Raw genomic sequence first — 22,916 nt, 5'->3', positions numbered from 1 at the left:
TAACTACTTTAAAAAAATAGATAAATATGAAAGATAAAGTGAATTGATATCTTATATTTACGATCAAAATAAAAATCAAACAAGTTTTTATATTAAGAACCAGAAGTAATAGTGTTTTTCAGATCATTCATCAAAAAAGGAAAAGGAAAATGAAAAGTATTTTATGGAACCATGATTTAGATAAAAATCAGTACTAGTATTTATGGAATCATGGTTGTATGCGGTGGCGAAGAGTCATGAATCAGTGTTTTTTCAAGGAATGATCAATTACAGCGTTCTGTGAACCACCAAGGTAATGCTTCAAATACGTAGCTTTCCGGTTCGTGCCTTATTTACATCGACACATGACAAACAAAGATTCAAGCACTCGTCGGTCATTACTCATTAGGTTGCTTTCACTGTTGTGATTCACGTTGCTTTATACCTATTTAATTTGTGTGTACGAGCAAGAAAAATAAAAAAAAAGAACGCATGGGTGTGAAAAATCTAATTAATTTAATGGCGTCACGATGTTTGACATTTTTACATAGTATATTTCTTAGCCAGCTGTATTACTTTTCGAATTATAAACAATATGGTTAGTCTCTCTTTTGACTTTATCTAATATATATTTCACTAGTTCTATTTATAAATTACTTTTAATACTGATAAAAATCTAAAAATCATTAATTATGTGTTAAAATTTAAGAAAATTTTAAATTTGCCCATATTTAACATATATATTTTAAAAAAGGTAATGAATTACACAATATTAAATAAAAGATAACATTGTATATTTTTATATAAAAAAATATTTCCATAAGTGGAATTTCTGTTGAACTGATCATGATGCGGCCGTGAGACTAGTATTCTAACATAGTTCAACATTCCTCCTTCACTGAAAAAGTCATGCTGGAATCAAACGATGGAATTAAGACTCACAAATAACGTGGCAAGAGCCTCATTTTCCTTAACGCCAAAACACAAGCGTTACTTATTTATTTATACATGAAACCAAGTTAACTGTGGTCTGCATCAGCATGCCTAATTAAACCCCATCCTGTAAACATTCTAACTGATACTCCGTTTGGCACTTATTATAGGACTGTATTAACAACTTTAAATAAATTAAGATTCTTTTTTGAGAATTTCAATGAAGTTTATTTATTAGGGGAGGTTTTTTTAGGTAGTTATGGGATTTTTTAATTTGTTGGAGCATAACAACTCTTTTTTGCCAGCACAAAGAATATTTTAAAAAAATAATGCCTCAGACAGAAAATCTAATGTTAAGAGATATGATGAATGGTCTAACAAAAAGGATGGAAGAAAGTATGTTAAAAGCAATTGTTAAGGACTCATAATTTATAAATATTTTTTGTAAATTTGTTTAGCACTTTATTAGTATAGAATCTGTAAATACTTGTATAAGTATTCTATAAACCTCTTGTTTTAATGAGACTTTCGGACTAAACTCATTTTTTTAAAAAAAGGGATTTTGTCAAAAAATACGAAGTACATGATAGTATTTCTTAATGTATTATTTCTTGTTTATAATTTTTTAATTTATTACTATTGCTTAATCTAGCATCCGCGCAACATTTATCACCATCATATCCCTGTTTAATTACTTATATACCAAAAACACGATATGCGTGATTTTTGTGTGTTTAAAATAAAAATACACTAGATTCATTTCTGTGGTTCCGTGCATGTGATCTCGGCACCCACTGGTCATTATTGAAAAATAAGATGAAATTAGGTATTTAGGAAATAGTTATCCCTATTATGTTTATCTTCCTTGAGTAAACCTTGTTATGTTCACCTTAAAACACACAAGCACTGAATGGTCATGCCCGTGCCCAATGCTTTTTTCTATATTTATCTTTATTATTATCATGCAATAAAAAAAAATAAGATTGTACTGCTGATGTTTAAATATAATTTGCATGAATCACTTCATAAATTTAATTTCAGCGATCCAATTTCTTAATTTTTTTTAAACTGACAACTTCGTCCATTAAAAATTAATTGTTTGCTTTTGAACTTTATTAAAATTAAAAATTAAAATTTATCTCATCCATTTTTATTTTTACTGTTTCAGGATTTTAGAGTGTCCCAACTTTCAACAACAGCAATAATCATAATCCTGCTTGTTAAATATAATCGCACTTTTTATACCATTTTAAATATTTGCACAGCTCATTAATTTTATCAACAACCTCAAAAGTCAAAAAGCATAGGATTTGACAAATGGATTAAAGAAAATTAATGAACTTGAAAAGATAATTGTAGGAAAATGGGGAGAGAGATAAAAGGAAATCAAAACCAATTAATGTACGCGGAAGGTGGCGGAGAGCGTCAAAACAAGAGAAAATATAAAACCAGAAAGGTGGATTGAAAGGGCGGCAAATTTCCCGGCCTGGTTGCAGCACGCGCGGGATCAGCGATCCCTGTACAACACAGAAGTAAGATGAGTAGTTAGATGTGTTCTTCCTGCTGTGTATTTCTTCATTTTCGTTGTTTGCTGTCATCTCGTCATTTTTCCTATTTTTCTTTTTAAAAAATTTCCTGTAACAATTAACAGTTTCAAGGTTTTTTTTTTTTTTTGGTTGGGTTTTTGGTTTTCTCCTTCCTTTGTTCCTTTTTCCCCACAAAACCAGACCGGTCTCTCCTGTTGCTTCAGCCCAACTCTCTAATCGCATTACAACACGGGCGCTTCCTCCTCCCTACCTTCCTCACTCTTCATATCCATCTCCGCCTGCCTCCCCACTATTTTATTAACCATAATCTCGTCAACATTTTCAGGTCAAAACGCGCATCAGTTTCCGAACTTGGACCTTCCCTGGCTGATCATCGGCCTCTATTTTTTAACTGCGTAATCTTTGGACGATATATAGTCTCTTTCAAGATCGGATAATAATCTAATACTCTCTAATCGTTGCACAGTAGAGAACCCTGTTGGAGATGGTCCTTTGACATCTGGGAGTTATCTGTAGCCCGTCAAAATTGAATTTCTGGGTCTGATGCTCGTCCCAATTACATGAAAACTCGTATCTGATTTGTGGATAATTGCTGGCTTTTCATTTTTGGATCTAGCATCGTCGGGATTGATCCACCTTGTGAGTTTTGGGGGATGACCATGAAGTCCGGGTCACTAGAATACTGGAGGAATTACTTTCGAGCTGCAAACTCTGATATATTCGATATAATTGACCACGCGATCATGGTGGCGGTTTCCGATTGTCCGAAAGAATTTAGATTACGAAGAGACGGAATTGCGGAACGTTTGTTTTCTTGTAGATTGAATCGTTGTGTGGGGTGTGATCGATTGGAGTTGGCGGTTTCCGGTGATGATGAGGGAGATGGGGGTTGTAAGAGTGGTTTTGATCGAGATGCTACTGAATTGGAAGCAGGAGCTAGTAAAGAAAGCAAGGTCCATAGTAGCAGAGACGATCATGGAGAGATGAACAGGAACCAAGTTGGCAATTTTAGTTTTGGAGAAGCTGAGGCATTGACTGATGAGATTGAAGAAGAATCTCAGATGGTTGGGGAGGTTTTGAGGATCAAAGAGGTTCTCCATAACAGCAAGGAAGAGGTATATCCTCTTTTCTTGAAATTCTCTTCTCTGTTAGTGTTCAACTGTTCATCCCTTCCGGATTAACAATCTGTCCGTATGTTGATGTTAATCTCCTCAGTCAATTCCTGCTTCTTTGTGTTACAATTTATTCTGGAAGTTTGATGATATTTGACCATATAAGGTGGGTTGTGATAGATAGTTTCGAAGAAAAACTGCTCCTCAGGACATGTTACAGTTCTCAAATTCTCCGGTCCATTATTCATGGTGCTTTCTTTCATTTTGCGACAGCCTGACTCAGTGTTATTCGAGTCGTTGAGGAGGCTCCAGCTGCTGGCACTGACCGTGGATCTTCTTAAGGTTTGTATTGGAACTTCCATTAGTCTTTCAATGATGCGTCTCATGCTTTTTGGCTTCGCGTTTTCGCTTCCTTCCAGTCCTTTACCACGTCCTTTAATGGTCTCAAATTTAACTTCTTCCAGGGAACTGAGATTGGAAAGGCTGTCAATCCTCTCAGGAAGCACGGATCAAAGGAGATTCGTCAACTTGCACGAACTCTTATCGAGTATGAACAAAGTCCCCAGAATGCTTGTTTGCCTTGCATACATGTTATTTCATCTTAATTTGTTGGTGCGAGATCTTTCTTTGTATTCTCGTGTGATTTTATCTGTTAACTTGAATATAGGTCTGAGCCCATCAACGCATTTGACTTTGTTGTCTACGTATCTGCTTTCCACCACCACCATCATCTTATTTCTAAAGACTGATCGTCCGCAGCTAATTATCCTAACATATTGATATCATTACCAGTGCGATGATTACTTGGTTTATTTATTACAAAAGCTTGCAACTTTCTCAGTTGTTTATGTCCATTGTGTTCAAGTGTAGTGCTTGAATAGTTTGATGAGGCTCTGTTGCATATGATGCATAACCAAATTCAGTTCCATTTAAAGCATACTCATGCCAGGACATCAAATCTGTTCGATAGTTTATCATCATTGGTTTCATTAGTTTGATATAGACTCATGTGGGGAATCTGTTTTACTTGGTTAGCTGCATAGTAGACAACATTCTAAGCACAGTTTTGAATTGCAGTGGCTGGAAAGAAATGGTAGATGAATGGGTCAAGTCCACAGCTGCTATAGCAGGTAAAACTTTCTATCTGCATTCCTCACACAGCCATCAAGATTTTCTGATTACTTTCGCCCTCTCTAAAATCAATTGATGTTTAAATTTGACTTTTACTAATGATTCACAGGGTCAGCAGAAGGAACCCCAGATTCAGTTGATCCATCAGTCGTTGATGAAGAGGAGGGGCTTCCTTCACCTCCTATGGATGAAGGGGCTTTTCTTGCAGCTCCAACTGGTCCAATGGAACTCTCACAGGTAGTTAACTATACCATTCCCCCTTTTAATGCAGGGTTTGATAGCTTAAAACTGATCCCTCTCTTGTCTTGGTGGATGTCACATAACTGGATTATGCGAAGTTCTTTGATGGCATGGATGATGATGGAAGTGAGTTAAATTCGCGTTAGCTTATGCTATTCTAGCTTGCTTTGTTAATTTAGTTCTTATTAAAATTTCCTACTTCTCTGGTTATGCTTATGTTTGGGGAATTTTGTTTCAGATTTTCGACAAAGTGGGGAATTCATCAAGACTCGAGAACACATCAGAAAACTATCTATGGACAGTCAAAACGTTGCAAAGAGAAAACCACAGGCTTCCAGTGAGGCCAAGGAGAGTAATTGTCATCAAATGAAGAAAAATGAGGTTGCTATGAGACAGAGTAAACCGGTCTGCACTGATTCTGGCCCTGGCAGGCCACCAAGGTCCAGCTTGCAGCAAAAAACCAACGCAGGACCAAAGATGCAGCAGAAACAAGAGAAGAGTGCTATCCCAAAAAGGCCTCTTGTTGCTCAGCAAGATGTAAGAAAGAACCTCTATATGCTCCAATCTTTGTCACTATTGAGTTCTGTCTAACCTTATTTTACTGGTTGTCAGAAATTCAAGTGTTCAGATGATGTTTCAGTCCAAGTGAAACTAGAAGCCACTAAGAGGAAACTTCAGGAGTCCTATCAACAGGCTGAAAATGGTGCGCGATTTCTTCTCTGATATCAACGTTTGTTTTTTATGTTTGGCCTAATTTTAAATATTAACAGTTCAAACAGTGAAGGGGCTTCTCTGTGTCCAGAGAGTTGGCTCACAAATTTGCAGAATTCCGAGCTTGAATCTTAACTTATTATGATTGTCGTGCTGCATGCTTTACAGTTATGATATTAATTGTTGAAACTTGTTTGCTTTATTTGCAGCCAAGAAGCAACGAACAATACAGGTTATGGAGTTGCATGATCTTCCAAAGCAAGGGAATGGCCACCGAAATCCACACTTCAAGCCTGGGAATCTCAACAAGCACTGGGCTCACGGACGAAGATAGAAATTTCTGTATGCAAGAAGAGGAACTACGGTAGTTTTGCGGAAGTTTCAAGACAACGACTAACTCGTTTTGCCATGCCGTGGCCGAAACAGAAGCATGGCCTGCTTGACCATCAACAAAATACCACGTCCATTCAGTGGCTTTTTCTTGAGTCAAAAGACATTGAGTACATGGAAATTTTGTTCACCCGCGATTGGTGCAGAGGGTCCTAACTTCGACACTCAACTGTCAACTTGTTTCTAAGATTATTGTCTATATAGAAATCTTAGTGAATCCACTCTTCAATTCTATCATTTTAACTTTGTCATAAATTCAGTGGTCTTCCACTCATAAATAGTTTTGAGCCCATTATTCAACCTTTGTTTCCCTTATGCCTTTGCTTGGAGGAATTAAGCTGTTTAGTGTAAAGCAAAATCCATAAAGTTATAACATCACTTGTTTGGATATTGTTACATTGCGGCCTAAGAGAAGAAGTTTGAAATGAAGTGATAAAGGGGAGAGAAGGCAAGCTAATAGTGTAAAGCAAAAGCAAACTTTGAAATGAATGGGGCGGTGACAACGAGTCAGGGAAGGGAATCTAGTGTTAATAAAATGAAATGAACCCATACGTCCCAAGTTGCTGAAACAAATTATATATTTTATACGTGAAAGTCGGGACTTGTGGCAGAATTTAATTTGTTGCAAGAGTGAATTCAAAGATATTGTCGCTTGGCATCAAAGATGGGAATATCTATGATCTTAGGCTGAGATTCGAATTTTGGATGCCTTCCAACTTTCCGCGATGCATTTTTAGGACTCGTTTTCATTCTCTCCCCGATTTTTTTGGTAAAGTCTGGGAAAAGTATAAAAGCTTGAGGAGGTATGAGCAGCCTAATGACCTTCAAAGCATTGGACTGGACATCTCACAATATTATAATAGGAATAAGGGCAGCACATGCCAGAGTTGGAAGGCTACTTTTTTTTTTGGGGTTATTATTGGCTGGCTTTTTCTTTTACTTTGCAATTTGCAACGTCAATGGACTGATAATCATCTCTTTTGGAAGCTTGTTTTATTCTGGTCAAATAATGAAGCATGATGTAGTCACTAACAGTAATAATATTTTTAAAGGCAAGCTCAAATTTGTTTATAATCATCACATTTATAATTATTTAATGGTAAACCTACATGAAAAAAAAATACATGTTAAAATGTGATTGAAAAACTTGATAAAATTATTATAAGAAATTTAATCTACATATTTTCCCATTTATAACCGTGAGAGTAATTCATTCACTCCAAATTGTTGCCGTTTATCTCATCTTCTCTTCTCTTTTATTCTGACATGTACGCTCCGAAAAAGAGCTGGAGTTGCAAACAATTTCTACTTTTCCTGACAGTTTCTGGCTTCCAATCAGGACCATAACTCAACGGAGTAAAAATAGAAAATCTCCTCACCATCTAGGTGTGAAAGGAAGTAATGAGGCAGAGCACGCAGTTTAATATATATATATATATATATATATATATGGTGACAGACAGAATAATAATAGGAAAAAAAGAGAGAGAGGAAGAGGGAGTGTACAACGAACATAAGAGGCCAAGAGAGTGCATTTTTCTGATAAAGTGGAAGAATCAGTGAATGGACCACTATGGTGAATTGTGGAGTTCTCAGATTTGCTGTCTCTTGTCTGTCTCTCCCATTTGAAAGTCACATCTTTCTTTCTTTCTTTCTTTTCATCGTCTTCCATCTTTAATTTATACATCTGCATGACCTAATATGCTTAAATAAAACAACATCCGACCAAGAAAAACGGGAAAAAAAAATGTAAATACCAATTTCATAAACAATCCCTTTTTTTTGTCATATTATTTTCAAATGCATAAATATATAGAGATTCAATTTTCTCGCCCAGTGGGGAAAGAAAAAGGAGAAGGAAAGAGAGAGAGAGAGGGAAAAAAAATGAAAAGGGATGTCACTTTCTGATTCCATTAGTAGGGCAAGCTGTTGGGCAGAAAAATTAGATGTAATGAAACGCGATATGAAAAAAAAAAAGGGTGGAAGATAAGAAACGTGGCAGAGGGATTGATCTTATCTTGTGAAGAATAAGAAACCCACTCAAAACCCAATAAAAGATTAACTCAGATATTTCGAGATGTATTAACGAACGAGTGAAGATTTGGAGAAATTTGGGTCGCACAAGCAAGCAATGACCAAAGCATCTGGAATAATTGCATCCATGCACTGTAAATTTAGAGTAATATGCAAGGGACGTTAAATTACATTTCCATGGAAAGTTGTTTCCTTTTGCTTTTCATCTTTCTTTCTCTTTTTAAGTGTGATTTTTTAATTTCTGGTTTTGGATGTTTGTTTGAGACCTGCTGGTCAAAGTGTGGGAAGATGAGAACAAAGAATCAAGCCCCACCTAATTAATTAGGCTTCCATGTTCTTCACCTACATTTAGTTATTTTATTAATTCATTACTCATTAACAATACTTGCCACTATCTATTAACCACTTCATAATTGGTGTCCCATTTTAAGTTGGTGAAATAATTTCCCTTATCTTTTCCCGTTCTTTACCTACTAAGCTTGCCATCTACACTTTGATTATTGGTTGGACTTCTAAGTATTATAGTGCAGCTCAATTCTGGATCGCGTGCACGTACGAATAATCCTAACAGATTATAATAACAATTATTACTTATTGATGGTTAATTATCAATAAAGCATAGAATAATCTCGAATTAATAACAAATTTATCTAAATTACGTTCAATGCACTGATTCAATATAAGACGGTAGTCCTGAGTCCTGACATTAAACGCAAAAGAGACAAAAACGTAATAATAGAGGGAGTATGGGTGAGATTTGAATTAAAAGTGAAAATGGATGATGGGTTCGTGCCGCGATCAATGTCTAATTCAGATTATTATTTAGCTTTCTATACATATAAATAAACAACAATAGAGTCAACATTTAATGATTTTCAATTTCCTTCTATTTTGTTAGACGTTTGCTCAGTTCGGGAAAATTATTTTGCAGGTGTTCATATTTTTCTAATACCTATATATTTTTCACTATTATATCATTTAATTTTACTGTTCTCGTTATTTAAAAAAAGGGGATACATTCCAAATTAACTACAGAATGAAATCATAAGTATTTGCAAAATAATTTTCCCGGCTGCTAGTTGAATCTTGGTACGCAATACTATAAGGGGCTAAATACAAGCTCCATTGCTGGTTAAAAAAAAAAAAAATACAAGCTCCATTGGTTGTATGTATATTTTTATTTTATCTTGCTACTCATCAATATCTTCTCATTTGGGAGGATCTTATTCGATACACTATTAGGAGGTGTTTGGAAGCTTATAGGAATGCTTTTAAAAATTATTTTTTCATAAAGCAAAATAAATACATCTACATATTTATTTTTTATATCGTAAAAGCACTTTTAAAACTTTTCTATCCAAACATCCTCTAGGTAGTAAATGTAAATATCACTTCTAGTAGGATTTGAATCTTGATTTGCCACATTATAAATGACTAACTTCTCTCGCTTATAGGAACTTAAAAAAGTACTTATAAATTGCTTACTAATAAAGACATCATATTAACAGTGGGATTCGAACTCACTATTTTATATGTCATGAGTCAATTCCTTACAAACTGAATCAATTCTTCATGGTGGTTCGTTTTCTTGTTAATGTTTCATTGGGCTGGAGATAATGGTTTGCACATAAGCCTGACCAAAATATCGGCTCTCCTCGTGGGTAGGGATGGGTCCATCGGCCCAACAAAACAAAAAAACCTGTGCTCGTCCACGAGTCACGCGGGGGCAATTACGTAATACGGCTACGTAATTTTTTCAAAATTAAAAGTCTTACTGCCATTATTTTAAATATCAATAGCATGTACTAATTGTTTGGGATTTGTTCAAATATCTTTTGTAATGGCCGACATTTTTTTTAGGATCTTTTTGTCTTTTTATTAAAATTGCCTTTAATTAAAAAAAAAAATCAATAGCATTCTGTCGGGGTGACGTGCGTGTGTATATAAGTCCAGAAATGATGTCTATGCCTTTACGAATTGTGATCCGGAATGAGGCGTGTTTGAGAAAATCGGAGACTGCGCCGCTCCCCCTTCCATTGGCCACTTATTATTTGAACAATTTTATTGTTATTAGAATTTATAATAAATTTTAAAATTTTCAAAACTTATTGAAATAATCTGTTACCTTAGTTTATTATTTTACTGATGTTGTTTTGCTTAGATAAGTTCGGGCAAATTGAATGTTGAAAACTCATAAAATTCGTGTAAATTTTAGTGTTGAAAGAGAATTTGTTAAAAAAAAGGAGCAATTATTAAAAAAAAAAAACTACCTATAAATTATTCCATATGGCTTGGGATTTGGGAGTAGTGGTGATATAACGAATCAACCTCTATCGTAAACATGATTGTTTTAACATGACATGTTGATGAGTAAAGTAATAAATTGATTAACAATAATAAGAAATTCAAATAAATTAACAATAAATAATGGAAGTTATGTTTTGATCGTTCGGTGGGTGGTTTTTTTTTTTGAGGGGGGGGGGGGGGTAACTAGCAAAACAACACAATGGAAGAGGAGGAGGTGTGAAGCTGAAGTTTGAGTGGGAGCGTTGAGTGGCCCAATCGAAGTTTGCCGACACTTTCACAGCCATGGCTTGCAGCTGGGAAGCAAATCCCCCACTTTGGTTAATTAATTTCAATTACAGAATCACCAGACAGCGCTGATTGCTGAATGCTTATGCGCTGCAGAAACTGACAAGGCCGTATTTTAGAGAATCACACAAATAAAAAGGAATAAGCAGTTGGGTTTGTGTGTGAAGATCGTTATGAGCCCTGTGTTTGTGTCGGCCACTCATTCTAATTCACCACATCCCATATTTTAGGGCAACCAACCCTGGTGGCTATCCTTGTTTCATCCTTCTTACACAAATGCTCCTATATTCTTATATTCATTTCTATTTTTGTTGGATTATGTTGTCACAAATGATATCGAACCCATAATTATCAATTAACAATTAATTTTTAGAAAAATTACATACGGGTCTCACAGAAGACAATTAATTTTAAAAAAGTCTCTCGAAATCCCTAAATGCTTCTCAAGTTTCTAGGGATTTTAGAGCAAAAAATTAAAATTATGAAATTACTTACTTGCCCTCACTGTTGGAAAAGGTTGTGATTGGCTGCTATGTATGTTGTGACTATATTCTGTGGATATTGTCGTTCGGTTGAGTGTAGGTTGTGACTGACTTCTGTGCATATTGTGAATGGCTCAAATGTAGATTGTGATTGTAGCTGTGCATGTTGTCATTCGGTGAGGACAAGTAGATAATTTTACAATTTCAATTTTTTGCTCTTAGGTCCCTGGAAACTTAGAAAGCATTTGAGATTTTTAGAGACTTTTTCAGAATTAGTTGTCTTTTATGGGATCTGCGTGTAACTTTTTCTTGATTTTTCATTCATTGCATGGAACTAAATAATGACTGGCTATGAACCATGCAACTTGTTATGAATTTTATGTATATTGAAATTGATGGCTCGAAGCTTAAAATTAAGGGATAATTAATCTCCAGGTCCTTATAGTTTCATCTGATTTTTAATTAGATCCTTATAAAATTTTTTCTTTTTGTCAGATCCTTTTACTTTCGTATGTTTTTAATTAGGTCCTTCTATTTTTTTTTTATTAAGTCCTTATAGTTTCACTTATTTTTTAATTAGGTGTTTTGTAGTTTTTGAAAAATTATTTATTAACTTTATTCTTTAAAATTAATTTCATTTTTAAATTAATAATTATATAATTGGAAAGAATAATTAATATAATTATTTAGTAATTAATAAATAATCAGAATAATAATCATACTTAAATATAAATTATTTATAATCATATTTTAATTTTAGATAAATTTATTATTATAATTTGAATTTTATAATTATAAAAATTTGAATTGAAAATAAATAATATATTTGTTTAACTAAAAATTTAAAAGAATATTAACATAAGATTGTTACAATAATTTATTATTTTTAAAATGTTATTATTTGTAAAATAAAGAATAAAAATTAGAAGGACCTAATTAAAAATAAAGTAAAACAATAAGGACCTAATAAAAAGAAAAAAAATTATTAGGACCTGATTAAAAACATATGAAAGTAGAAGGATTTGATCAAAAGAAAAAAAATTATAGGGACCTGATTAAAAACTAGTTGAAACTATAAGGACTTATATATTAATTATTTCTAAAATTAAAAACTAAAACTCCTTTTATTTGTGTGGACCCGAACCTTCTATGTTGCTTACAGGGTCCATGACCCTTATCGGCCGTTGGCCCTACATTCGGTGAGGACAAGTAGGTAATTTCACAATTTCAATTTTTTGTTCTAAGGTCCCTGGAGACTTAGAAAGCATTTGAGATTTTTAGAAACTTTTTCAGAATTAGTTGTCTTTTATGGGATCTGCGTGTAACTTTTCCTTGATTTTTCATTCATTGCATGGAACTAAATAATGACTGACGCTATCAACCATGCAACTTGTTATGAATTTTATGTATATTGAAATTGATGGCTCGAAGCTTAAAATTAAAAACTAAAACTCCTTTTATTTGTGTGGACCCGAACCTTCTATGTTGCTTACAGGGTCCATGACCTTTATCGGCCGTTGGCCCTACATGGTTTGGGCCAATGATTTGAGGGGCAATTTTCCGACTATTGCTACGATGTGTTGTGGGCGCGCGCGTGGGCCCGTCGCGCCCTTGATTCACCCGATGTTGATAACGAGGTTATAACAGATCTTTCTTCCCCCTTTTTTTTTTGTGGGACCGAGAGGATATGAGCCAGATCCTGGTAAAGAGTCTCGTGCGGGAATCAAAGGATTCTGTCAAATTAATAAAAATGACACCCCACAATGGCATGTTGAAATATCCAGAATTTAAAAGCCCGTGCACAAGAATGGCAAAATATCATGCAAAACACGATCCATGGTTCCAGAGAAATAACAAATAAAGCCAATGTGGAACAAACATATAGGCAATGCATCACTACTCTCAAGACATTCTACCCAAGCCGGCACTAAAATTAGAACCTTTCTATTGCGCGAATATCTTGTGACTCGGAGAAAGAGTTGGCCACTTCATTTCTCCAAATCATGTTTCACTCACCAGCTTCCCTCAAACCAAAGCTAATTACATTCTTCAGGTAGAAGTAGAATAGACATACTAAGGGCATCATATTGCGTAGTGCAATAAGTAGAAGATATCAGCCTGGCACTTTATTTAGCTCCCCTTCACATAGGCTCGCCCATTTCCTCCTCCTCATCTTCATACTCCCCTTCGTCCTCTGCAGTGGCATCCTGATACTGCTGATATTCTGACACAAGGTCATTCATGTTGCTCTCCGCTTCTGTGAATTCCATTTCGTCCATACCTTCCCCAGTGTACCAGTGCAAGAAAGCCTTCCTCCTAAACATGGCGGTGAATTGTTCACTCACCCTCCTGAACATTTCCTGAATGGAAGTTGAGTTCCCAATAAAGGTGGATGCCATAGATAGCCCCCTAGGTGGGATGTCACAGACACTTGACTTCACATTATTCGGGATCCACTCGACAAAGTAGGAAGAATTCTTGTTTTGAACATTGATCATTTGTTCATCCACTTCTTTGGTGCTCATCTTTCCCCTGAACATAGCTGATGCTGTAAGGTAGCGTCCGTGCCTGGGATCAGCAGCACACATCATGTTCTTGGCATCCCACATTTGCTGAGTCAGCTCTGGCACTGTTAATGCACGGTACTGCTGGGACCCACGGGAGGTCAGGGGAGCAAAGCCAACCATGAAGAAATGAAGACGAGGGAAGGGGATGAGATTCACTGCCAGTTTCCGGAGGTCAGAGTTGAGTTGACCAGGGAATCGAAGACAGCAAGTGACCCCACTCATGGTTGCTGAGATCAGATGGTTCAAATCACCAACTGCAAAAGAAACATTACACATTTTGAGCCATTACAGGCCAAAAAAGAAAAGGACTATAAACAAATGGCCAAACTATAGAACTATGATATTCAGAGCTAAAGTAGTAAGGCCCCGCAATCATCAGAAGGAAAAAAAAACATAAAAGCACATAAATTAGTCAATATTGAAGCCATAACAGCTAGATTGATTGGTTCTGAATTATAATCCAGAAATTTAAATTTTGTCACAATCCGGATCATAATTTTTCATTTATTTATGACCACAACTGCATTAGACCCCCCTAGAGAACTAATGCATTCATCCTGTTTCATGACCAGAGTACATCACAAATTAGAGAAATCGCACTGGACAATGTCCAAGACTGCCTGGCATCTAAATCAGAAAGACCACAAGGCATGTTGGACATAAAATTACAAATATAACCGTTCGCAAATATTAATTGACACAGAGCGACTCGCAATCTGCCAAATTAGCAGCTTACTACCGTTCCAATCAATATAAGGAATTAAGGATCCCTCAAAATATAATTTGCGGAGATAAATAAATCAAGCACAAAACAGACTGCAAATATTGAAATAATGCCGCATCAATATGGCATACTCACAGCTGGGAGTTGTCAGTTTAAGAGTCCTGAAGCAAATATCATATAAAGCTTCATTATCCAGCACCATGCACTCATCTGCATTTTCAACCAGCTGATGAACTGAAAGAGTGGCATTGTAAGGCTCAACAACTGTATCTGACACCTTGGGTGAAGGAAACACGGAGAAGGTGAGCATCATTCTATCAGGGTACTCCTCCCGGATCTTAGAAATCAGCAGGGTACCCATCCCAGAGCCAGTCCCACCACCCAGCGAGTGGCACACTTGAAATCCTGCAACAGGGGATAAATCACGTTAAATAATCCTCTAAAATTTACAAAGCTTCAAGGACTTTCTAAACAGTAAGAATTCCACCCCTTGGAAACTATCCGTGAATGGGGAAAAAAAACAAATAATTACTCCATAGGCTTGTCCATCTCAAGAAGCTTGAACAATCCATTCATTGATAAAGTGCATTGGCAACATCCGAAATCTCTTTATGAATCATGATAATGACTAACGAAAAGGAAAGTAAGATACTGACTCCAGCTAGTTTGACGCACACTTTTATTTTCAATTGACTTAACTAGAAATTTAGCATTTCGAAGTATTAGAAATCACTATTCTAGAAGCTGCAATTGTCATTTATACCAAGCTGAAGTAACCAACCAGCACGGACATCAAGAAATTTTATGCATATGATACCTTGAAGGCAATCACAGTTTTCAGCCTCCTTCCTTACAACATCAAGAACTGCATCTATAAGCTCTGCACCCTCTGTGTAATGCCCCTTTGCCCAGTTGTTTCCAGCACCAGATTGGCCAAAAACGAAGTTATCAGGGCGAAAGATCTGGCCATAAGGACCAGTGCGTACACTGTCCATAGTACCAGGCTCCAGATCCATGAGCACTGCACGCGGAACAAACCTTCCACAAGAAGCTTCGTTGTAGTAGACATTGACGCGCTCCAGCTGCAGATCTGAATGTCCAACGTACCTTCCAGTTGGATCTATGCCATGCTCCTCACAAATAACCTCCCAGAATTTGGAACCAATCTGGTTACCGCACTGTCCACCCTGAACGTGAAGGATCTCTCTCATTTTCCCTGTAATCAATCAAATGAAAGACTTAAAAATCAACGTCATCAACAATGGCAGAATTATAAAATATACAACAGCCATCAGAAGCACACTTCGACGAGAGCAAAATCCGATCAACAAATGATTTGATAGCTCTCAAATGATATAAACAGGGTGTCCGCACAGAAAAGAAGAAGATCGACACAAAGTAAAACAGGCAAAATTCACTGAAACAGTCGGAGTCACTACAGAGCTTCGATTTCAGCGTTATAGTCGACGAGGAATTTACAATGAGGATAGAGAAGGAGATATCCCAGTCTGTACGAACTTACATAATAAACAAGGCAAGCAACATAGCAAATTCTACGGAGACAGAAAATCGGGAAAAGATCTGATTCTCTATCCGAATCACACATGGAATTATAGAGCATGAATCAGAAAAACAGAGCATCCATGGAGAGAATAACGTGATTCCAAGCGAATCACCACTACAAAAGTTAAAAACACTGAAATGAAGCAATTACTCGCCTGGAAGAACGAATGCAATGTGTAAGGCAGAATTCCTAGGAGATAAAACCGGCACAGATTTGAAGACAACGAGATAAATGCAATGGAAAAGATCAGTTCTGGAGATATAAATACCTGGAATTGTGAAGAACGGATCGATCGAATGGCGAGCACTGGAGAGTGGCAGGAAGGGAGGGAGTGAGAGATATTCTTGCGGTGCTAGCACCCTAGCAAGATTTATATAATGCAGAGTGAGGGGGACGGAGGGAGCGTGTCAGCGTGACCGGTTCTACAGTCCCTGTCGCTTTAGTTTGCCACCCTTTTTAAGCCAGCGATTGGACACCGTCCGATGGAACGTACGAACGGTGGAGATGGAGATCATTTGCGATGATCAGATTTAAATTTGATCGTGAGGACGAATATGCCCTATACTAAAAGACTGGATGGTCCTTTGACTTTCAAGTCAGTTCCAAAGATTAAGAATTTCAGGACGAAGAATGTTTGGACACCTCATGACGGGGGTCACGGGCAGTAAATTCGCTCGCTTCTCTGCTCTCTCTCTCTCTCTCTTAAGGGAAGAAAATAAATCTTATTGCAAGATGTAAGTGTGAGACAAAAGATTTGAACTCCACATGATGGGCAGAAGTTTTCGCATCCTTCAACACTAGACCGGTGCTCGGTAACTCGCAGTCTTTCGGCGACGTTTTTTTTTTTTTTTGGGGAAGAAAAATCGATGGCGTGGTGACACGGAAATGCATCTGTTGGGGTAATTTTCTTCAGAGATGATAAAGATAATTAATGAGAGCAATTGATTGTGCAATTATTAAATACCTCTGTTAAGGACAATATATGTATTTTTGAGAATAATAAAAAGGAGTGTTTTGTGTGTGTGTTTACGGCGGCAGCGGCAGGGTTATGAGAGAAATAAGGAGCGATAGAGTCATGATTAGTATTTGAGTAAGGAGATGAAAATGAGTGACGGTGGTATAAAATTAGAGGGGAGTGAGGAGAGGAGTCGCCAGCATGGCTTTTATAGAGAGCGAGAAGTATCACCTTGAAATTGCCTCTCTCTTTATTTTTTCGTTTCAAGGTGGCTACCTAACTCATCTTCAGTATCCAGCTGTGCAACATCGCTTTGATCCATCTGCATGGAAATTGTCAGCTACTGCTCCTGTTAAATTCCTAAACAAACGCTGAAAATTACAATTAATATAATATACACTACACATATTTTTCTTCTTCTATACACGCACACACCCCATTCTACTGTTCGCTTGAAAATTATTTTACAGAAGAGTATAAATATTTATATTTAAATTTCGGGGGCCAACGAACCCCTGAATGTTGACTTTTCTAAAACAATATTTTCGCCCCGAAAAAACCCGCAGGAAGCGTGAAGCCAAATTTATGTAGTGATTAATATATAGGTCTTGTGTCACATCGGGCATTACGTAGCGATGACACAGTTTCATTTAAATTTGGGCACCTCCTTGGTTGCCAGTTCATCATTTGAATGTGGTGTTATTGTGTGTGGGGTTTTGAGAACGAATATCATGCTGCTTGACTCCAAGATAGGAACGGATTATATATATCTATCCGCCCAACTCAAACATATACTCAGTGCTCCTATTTAAATCACAATCATGAGAATTATTATCGAGTTAGATCCTTAATTGATTCCTTGTTTTCGCTTTCATATAGTTTCGGCAACCACATGCCATGTGTCTTGACCATCCGGTTGCTTCGTTTCCAGCAAGCCAGCCGGCCGGCCAGCTTGTGTCATGGGAATCTCCCGGGTAAACTTAATTAACCCGCACTTGATTCATCATTTTCTATATTTTATTAAGTTGCTTTAAAAAATTTATTTCTTATTTGTGTAAGCCCGTTATTGGATTGAATACAAATATACGTAGTACATCTAACAACATGCTTATAATTGCGGTATTTAAAGTCGTACGTAAAGACGAGAGAGACGCTACGCTAACGCTGGGGATATAAAAGTAAAAGGAGAGTGATGGGGGCAACATGATTGAGGGCGAAATGGTACATAACAAGAGCGAGATATTTAGGAATTTGTAATTTCCGAGTTGAACCGAGGGAACACGGAGGAACGGCGCGTGAGATCAACGGTCGACGGCGTTGGCGCCAAAAGGGGACGCGGGGAGGAGGCGCGTGGGGTTAACGGTTTCTGGAATGAGGGGAGAAGAAGACAGGGCGAGTAACAAGAAGGCGGAACAGAGCACATGAGATAAGGTGCACTAACATGTGACCTGCAGCACCGCCAGCCAATCTCTAGCGGAGAAAACTTTATGTACTTTTCATATATATAAAAATAATAATAATAAACATAAACTTACAAGCTCCCTATCATCATCATCGCTATTAACACACTCACCCCCATTAACAAGGCATACAAAATACTCTTTGTCCTCTATATTCACTGCCGACAGAAAAAAGAGTATTTCTGATGTCTCACTAAATATTTACATCTTATTAAATAATTTTTAGATTATTTAAAAATAATATATAGATTATAAATAGCATAACTTATTCGCATTTCAATGTTTGTTTAGTTCGTGAATATTTCTAATTAATATATAATTCTTAACGATGTTTATTTTTTCAACTGCAAACTCCGCTCTCTAATGGCAGATTCATCTTTAAAAAACCCCCCCAAAAAAAATCAAATACTCCTCCAGTCCTCCTCAATGTAGGACTCAATTGTTGAGTTAGTTTTGGTCCTAAATATAAGATCCATTTCTCATATTTATCAAATTTTTTCTAAATTACTCTTATAGATACTCCCTCAATCATAATTAAGTAGAAGAAGGAGAAAGGGTATTAAGAAAGATGATTATGGTGTTTTAGGAAAAACGTGTCACATTTCTTATAATTAACTAACTTACCTAACTTTTTTAATCTAATCAAATTAATTAAATATGTCTTATATTAAGGACCGGAAGATTACTACTGAAGTAATCTATACAAGAGGGAAAACTAGCTAGGTGCACGGTGCTCATGAAGGCACAAATTTTCTTTTATTTTTTGACCAGAATGAAGGCACAAATTTTCAATCAAGACATTACCACACGGAAAACATTAAAAACAGTCATGTTAATCTGAAAATACATTTTTGCATTTGTTCTCAATACTTAAAACCATTGGAATGCTAATTGCAAAATTTTTTTACGTTTGTAGGTAAAAACTTAATTTGGCTAGTTTTTAATAATGACTTGTTGATGCTATATAAATTAAAATTAACAATATTAGCGGTGCTACTTTGTACCACATCAAATTACTTACAGTTATCAATGCGTCTATATCTATATGCGCGGAGCAGATCCAGAAGATCCAATCATGAGAAGTGTGCGGCCTGGCACATGAAGCTCGAGAGATGATGCAGGTGTCGACGTCTAATTAGAGAGCTAATTAAAAAAGAGCAACAAATTAGGGCTATTAATTTTCTCTCTCCTCCCCTTATCTCCATTTCTTTTGCACCAGACATGGAGTCAGATATGTATTTTGTTGAGCTTCATGATGGATAGAGGGGAAGCAGTGGATGTAGTAGATCTGAAAAAAGGGGGCTAGGGTCAGCGTGAAGTGAAACCAGCTTTGGGATGGCGCAGAAAGGAGGGAGCGGGGGGTCCATGTGGTGCCATGACGCTGATGCTTGCTTGAGATGCAGTTTAGGTATCGGGTTGAACCTGCAGTCTCAACCACTCCTCATTAAATTCAATTCACCCACACTATAATTCTCATATCATAACAATGACCTGCTTTTTTTTTTTAAATGTTAATTTCTTCTCGAAACACTAGTCCCGAGGGTCCTGATTTATGTAATTGACGATGACAGCCTCCGTCCACCTAATTCCCAACCATCCCTCCGTGCCTTCTCTTGTTAGGACTCCAATCCCCCTTTTCTCTCCTCTCTCTTTTTTTTTAAAGTAATGATGATGGTTACAATACCTAAATAATGGTTGCACACCTGTCTGTTCCATCCTTAATCACAGTTTTTGGTACTGCCGAATGAAGCATCTTTGAGAGGACAAGGCACACATAAGACGTAACGAAGGATAAAAAGATTAAAGATAACTAAATCCTTCTTCGTTATTCATGGCCATGTTTTAACCGCTGGTTTCCAAGTATGGTATCCTAGGAATCAGCCCGTTTATCGTTGTTGACGTGTCAGATACGTAGTGAAGGAGAAAATGACTCGGTGAAGGATGTGGGCTAGGCTTTGCTTTATAGGCCCACGGGGTAGTAATCGGTTTCACGGTCCATTGTCATAGGGTTGTTACCATGACTCAGCAGCCCAACGAGCCAAGCCCAACAAGGCCAGTCTGGGTCAGACACGCAACAATGTTGGTGTTGGCAGTAGGCACCTTGGTTGATGTCTTGATGACACAATTGTTTGGTTTTGGCAGTACCATGGAAAAACTATATATATTTGGTTTTGGGCTGTTGACATTGGTTGGATTTACTTGTAACCAATGTTTTAATTTTAGATGGTAGATGTGATTTAATAATAGTATTACTTTCGATCCTTGATATATAAACTAGTCTGGATTTCAATTTGATTTTAAATACAAGACTACAATCTACTTTATCTCTTATATTTATCTTTTTTTTCCTTCCATAGTAACCCTTGTAATAGTTACACATATTAAATATTTCATCAAATAGTAATTTTAGCAGCTAATACATATGATTACCAAGGGTATTTTAGAAAAGATAATATCTATTTATTATGAGTAACTAACTTAACAAACTCCTTTAATATATTCAAATTAGTGAACTAGCTCTTATATCAAGAATTGATGGTAGTACAATTAAATTATGCTGCTGAAATTGACCTGAAATCGTATGAATATGGATAGGGACACGTAAGCGAAAAGAAAGGCGGGAAAGTAATGCATGGAATTATGGATCCACATAGAAGTAATAATACAGTTAAAGTGAAACGTGAATAATTTTTTTTTTTTTTGGTTAGAATAACATTGAAGTGGTATACTCAAAAGGCTTGCAGGGGAGATGTCAGGCGAATAGTTGGGCCCAGTATTATGTTACTAGCAAGCATGCAGGCAGGTTATCCAACAATTCTGCCCTACCAATGCGCACACTCATTGGCATTTTAGCTCTTTTATCTATAACTGTGTGTCCCTTTTATCTCGAAAAGGTGACATTTAGATAGATGAATTTAGTTTTGGATTTTAAATTCAAATCCGAGCACATTTGAAATCATCTGTTCAGATAGTTAAAAAAAAAAATTGACACTGAAAATAATGAGTTGTTCTGCTTGTATGACTTGGTCACAACATGTCTGGTCAGTAGTATTGAAAGAAGGTGATTATGATTTAAGATGATCACGATAAACTGGGTGATTTTAAAGTTATAAAGACACATTAATAAAGAATTTGCTTAGATCTGGATCGTATCTAAATCTATAAAATTGTAGGTATCAATCTGGTCCGAATCTGACTCCCAACTAATCCAAACATAAAGCTAGTCGTTTTTAACCTAAACAAGAGAATGAGGACGGGATGGGAAGCAGAATGAGATAACGAGATGGTTTACACGCTTCTGCTACGCATCTCTTGTATACATGTATGCCCTTCTTAATTAACAAAAGCTGACCCCATTAGTTTAATGATGTGAAAGCGAGATTGAAGCAAAATGACAATGTTCGATGGCATCATGGGATCGGATGAAATGGTTGACTACTTTCACAGGGAGGGCATGTACAGGGCTGCTAATTTAAAAAGTTTGACCATGGACTTCAGCTATCCAGCTAGAATTATACCAATTTGCCAAATTAACCTCTATAATTAATATCAATTCCTTAGTTACTTCATTATATTAAGGGGTGCATGTGCATGTGAGGAATACTGATTGCACGATATTGTATGCATTTTTTTTAAAAAGTTTTTGGTGTGGCTTCAGACTATATCCAGCCTATATATTATTATTTGCCATGTTTTTAAGTACAGATTAATTTCAAAATTTTGATGTGAATGATTTATTTTATATTCACCCAACAAACAGGGTCAGAATTAAGATATGTACGAATAATCAGCCTGGCAGGGCCTGGATTAACAATGACGCCACCTTCCCTGACCAAAAAGGGATACGCATGTGATTAATTGCAGCATGAAGACCTTAATTATGATGAGGATATCCACAAGTCTAATCAGTAATCAGTAGTAAAAACTTTTATTTTTAGTTTATCGGGGGTGAAGTAAAATTAGCGACATGCACGCGTCATGGTACGTGTAAAAAATGAGGTGACGCCAAAAGCGACAGAAGGAGAAGCATAGCAAGCCGATAACCCACAACACAAGTGCAATGGGGTGAGCCACAGAAGATGATTACTATTGGTATTATTATCAATATTATTTACTGGATGATCATAAAACAAATACCAAAACTAATACTCATCCAATTCTAAATGTAAAATTTATTTTATAGTGTAATTTACACTACAAAATGAGTTTTGTATTTAGTACAAGAGAAGTATAATACAACAGAAACACACGCAATATGATATAATAACGTGCGAGAAAAAGGAAGGAAAAATAGGGAGTGGGTGGGGCTGAGACTTGAAAATGGACCCTACCATGTGGATGGGTTGCTCACCGAAGGCTCTCTGTATTACATGAGGGCCAAGTTTGAAAGCCTCCACAATGGCATAAATAAATTCAAAGACATTGAAAAGGTGGCTAATTAAAGAGGCAAAAAAAAAAAAAAAAGACGAAAGGACTTGTGACCTTTAATTTTGAA

The 22,916-nt window shown here is 36.4% G+C and overlaps 2 protein-coding genes across 2 annotated transcripts; one reads left to right on the top strand and one right to left on the bottom strand.

Annotated features, from left to right (window-relative positions):
* The first annotated feature begins 2,595 nt into the window (after window positions 1–2,595).
* Window positions 2,596–6,356, top strand: LOC114719991 (probable mediator of RNA polymerase II transcription subunit 26b). The gene is made up of 9 exons (XM_028905572.1): window positions 2,596–3,574; window positions 3,845–3,913; window positions 4,036–4,118; window positions 4,649–4,701; window positions 4,812–4,939; window positions 5,041–5,068; window positions 5,181–5,479; window positions 5,555–5,645; window positions 5,863–6,356. Exons 1-9 carry the CDS (start codon window positions 3,113–3,115, stop codon window positions 5,985–5,987), a joined length of 1,338 nt encoding a protein of 445 aa, XP_028761405.1. The 5' UTR covers window positions 2,596–3,112; the 3' UTR covers window positions 5,988–6,356.
* A 6,593-nt stretch (window positions 6,357–12,949) lies between these two features.
* LOC114720025 (tubulin beta-5 chain) lies at window positions 12,950–16,382 on the bottom strand. Its single transcript, XM_028905612.1, has 4 exons — window positions 16,275–16,382; window positions 15,260–15,658; window positions 14,578–14,847; window positions 12,950–13,972 (listed from the first exon to the last, which is right to left on the bottom strand). The coding sequence occupies exons 2-4, from the start codon at window positions 15,651–15,653 to the stop codon at window positions 13,293–13,295; spliced, it is 1,344 nt and encodes a 447-aa protein (XP_028761445.1). The 5' UTR covers window positions 15,654–15,658; window positions 16,275–16,382; the 3' UTR covers window positions 12,950–13,292.
* Between the last annotated feature and the right edge of the window lie 6,534 nt (window positions 16,383–22,916).

The sequence above is a fragment of the Neltuma alba genome, unplaced genomic scaffold, assembly GCF_004799145.2.
Source record: "Neltuma alba isolate B1F8T4 unplaced genomic scaffold, ASM479914v2 tig00011962_pilon, whole genome shotgun sequence".
In the NCBI taxonomy this organism is placed as follows: Eukaryota; Viridiplantae; Streptophyta; class Magnoliopsida; order Fabales; family Fabaceae; genus Neltuma; species Neltuma alba.
The sequence above is the reverse complement of the archived record's forward strand: the minus strand, read 5'-3'. Positions and strand labels throughout refer to the sequence as shown.